Source organism: Sorex fumeus, unplaced genomic scaffold, assembly GCF_029834395.1.
Source record: "Sorex fumeus unplaced genomic scaffold, SorFum_2.1 ptg000037l, whole genome shotgun sequence".
In the NCBI taxonomy this organism is placed as follows: domain Eukaryota; kingdom Metazoa; phylum Chordata; class Mammalia; order Eulipotyphla; family Soricidae; genus Sorex; species Sorex fumeus.
In genome coordinates this window covers 25,937,915-25,949,973 of record NW_026606094.1, presented here as the reverse complement: position 1 = coordinate 25,949,973, position 12,059 = coordinate 25,937,915, and the positions used below count along the sequence as shown (strand labels likewise).

The 12,059-nt window shown below is 45.2% G+C and overlaps 1 protein-coding gene across 1 annotated transcript in view; it reads left to right on the top strand.

The window, feature by feature from the left end:
* Positions 1–12,059, top strand: part of CDHR3 (cadherin related family member 3) — a 74,675-nt gene that overhangs the window by 8,770 nt on the left and 53,846 nt on the right. Inside the window, 1 exon segment of the mRNA XM_056118506.1 lies at positions 2,847–3,049. Coding sequence (XP_055974481.1) covers positions 2,847–3,049 — 203 coding nt within the window.

The following is a 12,059-nucleotide window of genomic DNA, read 5'->3' as shown; positions in this document are numbered from 1 at the left end:
CTAAGTCTAACATCTGGCTTGGTGCTGGGGAGGGGGGATGTCTAATAGAAGCCCCAGTCCATCTTACCACATGGTCACGGGTCAGAGATCACCACCACAGAGTCACCCACAGACATCGAGGGAATGGCCAGGAGAGAAGCAGCCAGTCTGCACTGTGTGGCCTGCAGGACAGATGTGGAACAGGGTGCAGGGGCCCACCCACGTGTCCTGACCACTGCAGTGGCAGCATGGCGGCTTGTTTGGATTCCGCAGCAGAACCGTGAGCCCAGAGGCTGGGGAGCGGGTAGAGCAAATGCCAGGGCTCACTTGTGCTAGTCTCACCATCTGGGCTGGCACTATCTATCCATCCATGTTTGAGACAGGCCTAGTTATTCAAGCTTCTAGAGGCTTCTTTTCCTCCTTGGCTTGGAGGGGACAGGGCACGGGTGGATGAGAGGGGAAGGAGAAGGTACTTGGCGTGCCAATTCCTTGAGACTAATTAGCTACCACACATCATTGCTTATGATTGTCCTTTTCCAGCAGGACAGAGAGAACTGGGTCCCAATGACCTCTGGTTGTGTGAACAAAAGGGCGGGAGAGAACAAGGACTGAGAAGCACATCCTCTTCCCAAAGCAACGGATTATTTGGCTCATTTTGATTAACTATTTGGGGATTCCCACCCCCTCTCTCCAACATACTCCAACTGTACCATTTTGCTTCTGGCTTTTATCACAAGAGGCTGTAATATTAAAGTCAGTTTTGAGAGATTAAAAAAAAACCATTCCTATTCACATCACCCTAAAATCTCAGCTGTTTTGATATATCCAAGTCCTTGCACAGTCCTTGTCCATAAAACGGGATAATTCCATGAGCAAAAATAACTTTTGCATAATGCATTTTAGTCTCTAAGTAAGACAGTTTTAGATGTATGAAAGCTTGCCTCAATGAATGTGCTTATATTTCAATTTTCCCTACATTTCCCTTTGCTTCTCAGCATCCTCTCCCTCCCTTCAAGGCGAAATAAAGAATTTTCACTTTTAAAAGCCAATGTTTATGCATAACTTTTTATTTCTAGAAATGTTACACTTTTCAGGATCCTTCTATTGGTCTCCACCACACTTACCTTCTACCCATCTGGGGGAATTTATCCCTGATGACTACTGATTGCCCAGAGGGAAGGCTGGATTTAGTGTAGATTCAAGCTCTTTTTTAAAAAATATTTTTCCATTTAAAAATGAAAAAGGGGGAAAAAATGAAAAAGGGATGAATGGAGTCTTGGAGTTACTGCTGTCTTCTTGAGCAAATTGATGAACAACAGGATGACAGTGACAGTGATGGTGATTTTTCATTTAAAATTTTTTAAACTTCATTTTCATAAAGTTGTTCACAATAATTGATTGCATTCAATATTTCAACACCAATCCCACCACCATTACACCTTCCCACCACCATTACTTTGAATTTTACCACCACCACCTAAGCCTGCCCCAAAGGCAGATGCTAAATAATTTCTTTTGTATTGCTTGCTATGAAAAATCAACTAAAAATGATCCAAAAAAATTTCCTTAGAGGAAAGTGTGTGAAAATTGTTGTATCTCACCTTGGAGCCATTAAGCTACTGTATAAGAGATTACTAACATGTTGTTAGAGGTTGAGCCTTGTGTGCTAATATATATATAATTATTATTAAGATTAATTGCCTTCTACCTTACACCCCACCAAATGTGGTGTGCTACTCTTGGTATATCAATGCTATAAAGCATGATATGTAGCTCCAGGAATTCTAAATTTTTAAATAGGATGCTAGAGCTGGAGTTAAAAAAATTTTTTTTTTTTTTTTGCTTTTTGGGTCACAGCCAGCAATGCACAGAGGTTACTTCTGGCTCATGCACTCAGGAATTACCCCTGGTGGTGCCCAGGGGACCATATGGGTTGCTGGGAATTGAACCCGGGTCAGCCGCGTGCAAGGCAAACGCCCTACCCGCTGTGCTATCACTCCAGTCCCTGGAGTTAAACTTTTAACTTGGATGGTGATTTTGGGATCCAGAGGCATCTCTGCAGCATGTTGCGCTCTTTCGAGGTTTATTTGTGAGTCTTTGGGTCATGGCTGTTAATACACTTAATACACTTATATGGCGCCCAGAGGCAGTTTGTAAGCATGACACCAGGAGCCCGGAAGCACAGGGAGATAAGACCCTTTATTTTTGAATCACTGAGTGTCTTTCAGTTTGACTTCATCTGCGCAGTGATGATATTCATATCCATCTAAGAGACGGTTAAAAAAAAAAAGGAAAGAAAGAAAGGATTTGATATTGTGCCCTCATGTGGAACATAGCATAAATGGTGAATGGAGTCATTTCTAGGGCTGCTTAACCAAAGTTTCAAAGGCTTAAAACAATTCATATAGGGCTGGTGAGATAGTAAAGTGGGTAAGGTACTTGCCTGACAGATGGCTGACCCAGGTTTGATCCCCACCATTCCATATGGTTCCCCCGAGCACTGCTAGGAGCAATTCCTGAGCACAGAGCCAGAAGTAACCCCTGAAGATCACTGAGTGTTGCTCCCCCAATAAAAAAAATTTCTTTGTTTGTTTCTCTCAGTTTAGGAGACCAGAGGTCTGACATCTAGACATAGGCCAGGCCTAGAGGCCTTCTAGGTCCTTCTAGAAGCTCTCCAGTGTAATCTGTTCCAGGCTCACCTCCTGGGTCCTAGTTAACTTGCATGCAGCTGCTTTTCTCCATTTCCTGCTTGTCAGACCAGTGACCAGGTTCCGGTATTGCCCTGAGCACTGTGTCGAAGCCACAGGGGAAGTTGTTATTTTCCAGCTTTGTGTTCATGGCTTTTTACATCCTTTCGACCCCCACAGAGGGAGAGGCCCTGCACTTCCTTCACTTACCTGCCACTGCCAGCATAGCAGAAAACTCACCCTCCGGGACTTTGGTGCATCAGTTTGCTGTGAATTTGTCTGTCTCCCGGTCACCTGTCATGCCGAGGTTTCCTATGATAATCAACTCCAGCCCCCTGACCGAGGCCTTCAAGGTGAATGCACTGTCCGGAACCAACTTTGAGGTAAGCTTTGTCTTACTCCCCAGGGTGTTGTTGGCACACCAGATTCCAGATTCCAGAACCAGGGTCTTTTCCTTCTCTTCCCCTGGAATCAGCTGCCCTCTGGCAGTTTCAGAAATCCTGTTCAGGGCTTTCTGCAGCACTCTAGGCCTAATGCCCCTGTTACTTTAGGAGTTCCTCTTTCAACTTTGTCCATCCCACCTGAAGGTTGTGCAGAGTTTGTTTCAGAGGCATGGCTGGGTCTGTGAGGTCGACCAATGGGTTAGTAAGATGTATAGAATGGTTGCTCATAGGTTGGAAAGTGGGATGATTTGTGTAGAGACATCCTGAGAAGCCAGGATCTGGTGAACTTGTGTGTGATTCTGCTTTGCCTTGATTTGGAGATTAAAAAAAAAAATCCATAGAGTCTTAATGCTAGAGGCTTCTTTCAGTGTTTTTAGGGTTCTGGACCGCTTAGTATCCTGAACCCTTCCTCATGAGCCTGGGAATTGCCTGCTCTTACCATTAGACTCCTGCCTGCCATGGATGGGGGGGTGCTGCAGGGACCCCCATAGGTCCAGCCTACGTAGCCTGGGCTCGGCTGTTTCCTTGAACTGCACCTGAGGTGTTCTAAATCCTAGTCCTTCACAAGTCACTAGAAGGGCTTGGAAAGATTGATCTGGGGAAGCCACAAGCTAGCGCTGGAACTTGGGGCCTGTGTCTCAGCACTCAGGAGCTGCCCTTCATAAGGAAAACCCTCTCAGGCTCACCTTGCCATTCAGTGTGCATTTCTACCCCAGATGTCTTAGTTGCCCACCTGCTTTCTCTCTTGGGTCTGGGTGATCCTTCGTTGTAGGATAACGTTGGTTTGCCCTTCCTCTCTGGCTTGTGTCTGTTTTCTTTTCTCTTTTTTTCTTTTGCTTTTTGGGTCACTCTCAGCGTTGCACAGGGGTTACTCCTGGCTCTGCACTCAGGAATTACTCCTGGCGGTGCTTGGGGCACCATATGGGATGCTGGGAATCAAACCCGCGTTGGCAATGTGCAAGGCAAACGCCCTACCCACTGTCCTATCTCTCTAGCCCCTAGGAGCTTATGTTTGTTGATTGCCTCCCAATCTGTCAATTACCTTTGCCTCCTGATCAGACTCTGACTTGTAAATTTTGTTTTTCTCTTCTTTCTGTCCTTTGCATGGTTAGCTATTTCAGAGCAATTGCTTTTTGTATGGATACAGGTAGACAATTAAAAGACAAACTGTGGCTTGGGAGTTGATTGACTCCAGGTAATATTACCTCCTAGAGATCTGCTTTCTTTACTTAAGCCTCAGTTGCCCTTACTTCTTAGATCCTCCAAAGCAGGGTCCCGATGAGGAACTGGATGAACCCAGGGCAAGTGGTGAGCTAGATAAACTTGGCATCAAAATGGGCCTGGCCAAAGTGCCCTAATGCTTAACTATAAGTTAAGAGCTTGGTCATGGAAAAATTCTGTCATGATCCAAAAGTAATAACTAGACTTGAACACTGCTGGGGTTAGGAATGATTGGTCTGGCCTGAGCACAGTAGTCTGAGTCTGTGGTGAGATGTCCCCAGAAGAGTCACCCTATAAGCCTAAAAGTGTCTATTACTGTGTCCATACAGAATGGTAAATATTAGGAAGTAGAATTAAAGATGTTAATTAAGTTGCAGGCCTAAGGAGAGGAGAAACACACCTTAAGGGCTGTTTGGCCTGTGGGCTGTAGGTGATTGGGAAGTCTGGAAAAAACATGTTGACCACGCTTCCCATGGGGAGATGTGGTTGGGGAGGCGTGGTAATAAGAGTGGCTGTGAGGAGAAAAGGAGGACTGAAAGAGAAAGGGGGGATTGAAAAAGAAGGAGAGAAGAGAGGGAGAGACAGCAGAGAGAGGAGGGATTGGAGAGAGCTGTGAGAGATGAGAGATTGAATAAATGGCAACTAATCAACAACCAGCTTGGACCTCGTTCTTCATTCATCCATCCATGACAACAGCCGTCCCAGGTGGAGAAGTGGCTTGAGAGCACTGAACGCAGGCAGCAAGAGAGAGAGCCACCTGGAGAGCCCTTGAACATCCTTTAATGTGTAATCCCTCTCTTTCTGACTCATTTAACTTAGCATGATACTCTCCATGTCTATCCATTTATAAGCAAAGTTCACGACTTCATCTCTCCTAATAGCTGCATAGTATTCCATTGTGTAGATGTACCAAAGTTTCTTTAACCAGACATCTGTTGAAGGGCACTTGGGTTGTTTCCAGATTTTCGCTATTATTAACAGTGCTGCAATGAACATATAGGTACAGATGTCATTTCTACTGTGCTTTTTTGCATCCTCGTGATATATTCCTAGAAGTGGTATTGCAGGGTCATATGAAGGACTGTACTCATTTGTGGAGTATAAAACAACATAACATGAGGCTAACACCTAAAGGATAGTAGATACACAGGACAGGAATATTGCTCCATAGCTGGAAGCCTGCCTCATGAGCAAAGGGGAGAAGGCAGCTGGAATAGAGAAGGGATCACTAAGAAAATGATGGCTTGAGGAACCGGTCAGGATGGGAGATGAGTGCTGAAAGTAGATTAAGGACCAAACATGATAACCTCTCAGTGTCTGTATTGCAAACCATAATGCCCCAAAGTAGAGAGAGAGTTTGGGGAATATTGCCTGCCATGGAGGCAGGGGGAGGGTGGGAAAGGGAGGGGTGTGTACTGAGGATATTGGTGGTGGGGAATGTGCACTGGTGGAGGGATGGGTATTTGATCATTGTGTGATTGTAACTCAAACATGAAAGCTTGTAACTATCTCACAGTGATTCAATGAAATTTTTTTAAAAATGTGTAATCCCCACAAGAGAAGGGTTTTCACAACCCTAGAGTGGGGATTTTCACACTTCACAGTTGCTTTTTCTCCTGTCAGCCTTAGTGATTGCTTGCTCCTGCAGAGCACAAAGTACATGCTGAACCATCTCAAGTGCTTTATGTGCTGACTCTGAGGATCTTGAAAACCATCCGGTGATTTTGGGACCTTGTCACCCTTTTTACAGATGGGGGGGGGAACAAAATTCATCAGGATGTTACATCATTTACCCTGGGTCGCACCACCAACCTAGTAACTAAAGGGTAACTAAAGGTCTATCCCTAGAGATCTCATTATTATTGTTGTTGTTGTTGTTGTTGTTAGAGGGTTGGGCTACACCCGGTGGTTCTCCTGGAGCTGTGCTCAGGGGGTGACTCCTAGCAGTTTTCAAGGGACTATATGCGGTACCAGAGATTTGAGCCAGGTCTACTGCATACAAGGCAAATGCCCCACCCCACACTATATCTCCAGTTTTATTTGTAAAAAGTTTTAATTAATTAATTAATTTTCTGGGGTCATACCCAGCGGTGCCCAGGGGTTCCTCCTGGCTCTGCACTCAAGAAATACTCCTGTCTGTGCTCAGGGGACCATATGGGATGCTGAGGATCAAACCTGGGCCGGCCATGTGCAAGGCAAGCAACCTACCTGCTGTACTATTGTTCTGGCCCCATATTTATTTTAAGAAGTTTTATTGAGATTGAATTCACATAGCATTCAATTTGCCCTTTGAAAGACTACGATTCAGTTTATTCACACACCATGACCACAACCAAATTATTAGGTCATTTCATCATCCCGAAAAGAAACCCTTTATCCACTAGCAGCCATTCCTCTGTCCTTCTGTCCCTCTGTCTCTCTGTCCCTTATCCCCATCTCCTATGCCCAGCACCAGTCTCTGGAAACCAGGACACACTTTTTTGTCTTAAATGGACCTAGCTGTGTTGGGCACGTCCCAGCCTGATGGAGTGGGGTTATGGATGGTCTTTAATGGCCCACTGCTTTCACAGAAGCATGATGTTCCCAGGGTCATCCACAGGGAAGGTGGTTTAGTATGTGTACCCCACCTCCCAACACACACACACACACACACACACACACACATACATTTGTGTCTGCGAACCTCTCCCTAATGGCTCTCCATCTATCTCCAGTTTGTCTCCACATCTGCTGAAACATCTGTGTTGCTTCCATTAGAGAATACTTATTCTTGGTCTCCCTGGGCATCTACCTCGGGTGATGACAACAATCCTGCTGCTTCTAAAGTGCGGATTCCAAAGCACATTCACACCTTGATCCCTAGATTGCTACACTACCATCATCACCATTCAGGAAGATGACAAAGATGCAGCAAGGTAGATTGATGTGCCCCAGGTGGCAAAGCACTGAAGGGTGAAATAAGGATTTAACTCAGATCTTCTGATTCGGGACTCGAGCTCTTTGTCTTACATGCATATGTACTTCCAGGGTAATGCCCCTCCAGACTTTCTCTCTGCTCGTGCTCTGTGAGAATCACTCAGTGTTGTCCATTAGGGAAGCAGCCTGTACAGGTTCTAACCTCAGGAAACAGTGCATTTCTTAGCCCTTCAGTAGCTCTCAACCCAAACCATTCAGGATGTTGTCCTAGGACCTAGGATGCTGCTGGCATTACAGTCCTTGGCTTCCCAGGACCCTTGATGGCACAGGATGGGGTGCAGGTTCTCAAGTTCTGAGGCTGTTTTTAATTATCAGTTGCTTTCCCCCAGAAATGACTCAAATCATCCACCATGTGCTCCAAGGAGATCTTACTCTCCAGCCCAAATTGTTCACAAAAGCCTACTGAATCTCATGGTGCCTTCTCTGGGGCCAGGCCTCACTAGCCTTTAAGCAATCCAGATAGTCTGTGGGATGGCAGGTTCCAGTGGTGGGGACAGGTCCTCTTGTCTTTATGGGCCTTGGGAGGTCTCCCTGTTTCTGCAGACACAGCCATGGACATCTCTGAGAGTAGGGCAAAAGGAAGAGGGTAAAAAAATATTTTGTGTGAGTAAAGAGAGAATAAGAAGGAAACTGCCTGCCATAGAGACAGGGGGTGGGGTGGAGTGGGTGAGGCAAGAGAGATACTGGGGACATTAGTGGTGGGAAAGGTGCACTGGTAGAGGGATGGGTGTTCGATCATTGTACTGGTACTCAATCAGGAAGGCTTTGTAACTGTATCTTATGGTGATTCAGTGAAAAAAAATTTTTAAGTATTTTTTGTGTTATTTACTTTTCATGCGTTGACGTTAAAAATAATTGTATTGTCAATTAGCAGGTCATTTTACTATGACTTGATTTGACTTTTTGATTTTGGGGTCACAGCCAGCAGTGCTCAGGGCTGGACTTGCTCCCTTAGTCCTCATAGAACCACATGGTGCCAGGGGTTGAACCCAGGTCTCCCACATGCAAAGCATGTGCAGGGAAGAGGATGATTAATAGTGAAGAGGATGATAATAACTATTCACATTTATGGAGCATTTACCACATGCTGAGAAGCCCCCTAAATATTTTATGAACTAAATATTTATGGTATAAATGAGAGTTCTCAGTAAAAACAATTATTTTTTAGCAGTTCTCAGGGCCCATGCAGTGCTGGGAATAAAACTTAGGACCCACACATACGAGGTGTGTGTTTCCTGCCACTTTGAGTCATCTCTCCAGCACCAGGTCAAGTAAACGAAACCAGGCCCCTTGTTCCCTGCATTCCTCCTGTTTCTCTGAGGCACTTGGAGAGTACAGAGGACAATTTCTGACAATAGAAGAATGTGTGGAAAGGAAAAACCAAACAAAATCCAAGCTGCTGCTGTATGTAGATATCATTTCTTCTCCACACAGATGTCTCTTCTTACTTTTGCCTAGGAAGTGCCCGTGGGAAATTTTGCACTGTCGCACTGTCCTCCCGTTGTTCATCGATTTTGCTCGAGTGGACACCAGTAACATCTCACAACAAATTGTGAGACTTGTTGTTACTGTTTTTGGCATATCCAATACATCACAGGGAGCTTTCCAGGCTTTGCTGTGCGGGCAATATACTCTCTGTAGCTTGCCGGGCTCTCCGAGAGGGGCGGAGGAATCAAACCTGGGTCGGCTGTGTGCAAGGCAAATGCCCTACCCACTGTGCTATCACTCCAGCCCCATGGGAAATTTAGAACAAAATAATGTTTTAAAGGTAAAGGTAAAGGTAAAGGCCCTCCCGTTGATCGTCGATTTGCTCGAGCAGGCCCAGTAACGTCTCCATTGGAGACTTTGTTGTTACTGTGTCTGGCATATCGAATAATCTCGGTAGCTTGCCGGGCTCTCCGAGAGGGGCGGAGGAATCGAACTCGGGTCGGCCATGTTGGCCGCTTGTAAGGCAAACACCCTACCGCTGTGCTATTTATTTTCAAAAAGTTGTTCATGATTTATTACATTCAATATTCCAACACTAATTCCACCACCACTGCACATTTCCACGACCATTATTTCCAATTTTCTGAAACACCATAACACTTGCCCCTATAGCAGGCCCTGCTGTAATTTGCTTTATATTGCATGTTATAATTTGCTAAAAATGATCAAAAAATATTTCCTTAGAAGAAAGTGTGTGAATATTGTATCCCACCATAGAGCCAGAGGCAGAGGGACAAAGTCACGCGGGTTCCGGGGCCGAGATCTCCAAGCCTATTCGGATTTGGGCCGAGCATCCTCCACCCACATCCTCCAAATTCCAGTAGGCGGGGGTCACACCCACCAACTGGCCCCCTGGCGCCATGTAATCCCATCAACGGCCAAGACTCAGAGACTATAAAAACCAGCTCCTGGAACCGCGTGGCCGCATTCGCGGCCGCGCGACATCCTATTATGACATCTTATTATCTCATTCCTACTTTGGACAAACTGGCAGGCTACCAAATGTAGCCTGCCCACATGGCAGAGTCTGGCAAACTCCCCGTGGCGTACCCAATATGCCAAATACCAGTAACAATGATGGGTCTCATTCTCCTAAAGAGCCTTGAATATAATCTCAGGGCTAGGATGAAGGAGACGTTACTGGGGCCTGCTCGAGGCAATCGACGATTAACAGGATGATTTGTGATTTGTGATTTGTGATAGAGCCATTAAGCCCTTGTAGAAGAGATTACTAAAATGCTGTTACAGGTTAAGCCTTGTGTGTTTATATTTTCTTAATCAATATTGGTTGCCTAAGAATGTAATGATGTTTTAACAGAATGAGTGAATGTGAAACTTAGCAATGTGCCCTAAAAGTGCAGCATCTTATTCCTTAAGATGAGCTCCTCCTAGCAAAAAATGTTAAGGGGTATATTAACATTTTCAGGTTAAATATGGGAAAACTGAGGCATAAAGAAATTGAACAACTTGCCCAGTGAATTGGCATCAGACTTGATATTTGAGATCAGGCATATATACATATGGTCCCCAAAATCCTTGCTTCTAACACCATCACCTAACCCTGCTGGGCTGCCCCACTATTTTCCCTAAGAGAGTGGTCAGAGCCCCACCAGTGGGGTCTGACCATGGGGAACCCTGGTCATCAAGAAGGCCAGGGCTGAGGAATGGGGGGTACCTTATTAGTAGGGCAGGTCATGGGGGCGTCACTCTTTCCGGTTCCCCACTTTTTTTTTGGCTTTTTGGGTCACACCCAGCGATACATGGGGCTTACTCCTGGCTCTGCACTCAGGACTTACCCCCGGCGGTGCTCAGGGGACCATATGGGATGCTGGGAATCGAACCCAGGTCGGCTGTGTGCAAGGCAAATGCCCTACCCGCTGTGCTATCTCTCCAGCCCCCCTGTTCCCCACTTTTTGATTCCCACTTTTCTTGTTTGCATGTCTGACCACTGTGGACTCCATAGCTTTTCCAAGAACATCAAAGAACCTAGACAGTATTATAGTGAGTAAGGCACTGCTTTACATGCAATTTACCTGGGTTCAGTTCCAGAACCACATACATCTCCTGAATCCTGCCAGGAGTGATCTCTGAACACAGAGCCAGAACTAAGTCCTGAGAAAGTGCCTTGACTTATTTACTACCTCTTCAACAACTCTAGCATCTTAAACCCTGGGTTATGGCAGGGGTCATATGACTGAATGTGAAGGTTGTGTGAAATAAATTTCATTATGATTTATTATAAGTCAAGACTTGATTTATATACCTATTTTATAAAAAGGCTAGATACCTAGGGTTGCATAAAAATTTCTCAGGTAAAAAGTGGTCACTAGTAGAAAATATTTAAGAAGCCCAGATCTAGATCTTTATTCTAATACCTTGCATTATATTTCAGCATAACTAGGGCATGAATTATCTACTTGCTTTAATATCTGTGGAAATAAAATCAGGAAGAAATAAAAGAGCTTTTCCCGGTCACAGAGAAATTCAGTAATGGAAATAGACTTGGAGCATTCACCTCAGCATTAAGTATGCCTGTCTGGTCCCAGTTTGATTAATAACCAGAGATTCTCTTAACCCAGCTGAGAACATTCATAAAATTTAGTCCTTAAAGTCACAAGGAGCTCTGGGTCTTGTGAAGACTCTATATAATAGGCTGATGGTGGCAAGCTGTATGGGATGTCTGTGACCTCCAGCCAGCCTCTCCCAAGTCCTCACTGAGATTCCCTCCCTCTGGCCAATGTCTAAGTTCTAGAGCCTGGTCCAAGGTGTTGCCATCTGACCTTGGTTTTTACTCCATCACCCAGCTCCCTGTAGTGCAGATGACAAGTTTCTGACAGTGGAGAAAAAATGTGTGGAAAGGCATGCACACACACACACACACACACACAAACACACACACACAAACACACACACACACACACACCAGAACAGGCTGTTGTAAGTATCATTCCTTATTTATACAGACATAAACTTCTCATTTGTTCTCCGAGTTGGCCTTAGGAAAATTAGAACGGAATGATGAGTCAGGTTTTAACTTACCAGCATCTCATTCCTAGGATGGGAACATCCAAGTCTGTTCATGGGAGCTGACGGACTTGGGTAGGGCTTATGCCAAAGTTTCTTTGGCTTGGTGTAGTGTGCTTTGGTTTGGTTTTTAGAATCTGGCCCCAGGGGTGCACAGGCCTGGATTCCTAGGAGGCTACCAGGACTATTCTCGGCTGTGCAAGGGGTGCCCTGCAGTGACAAGGAGTGAATTCAGGGTTTC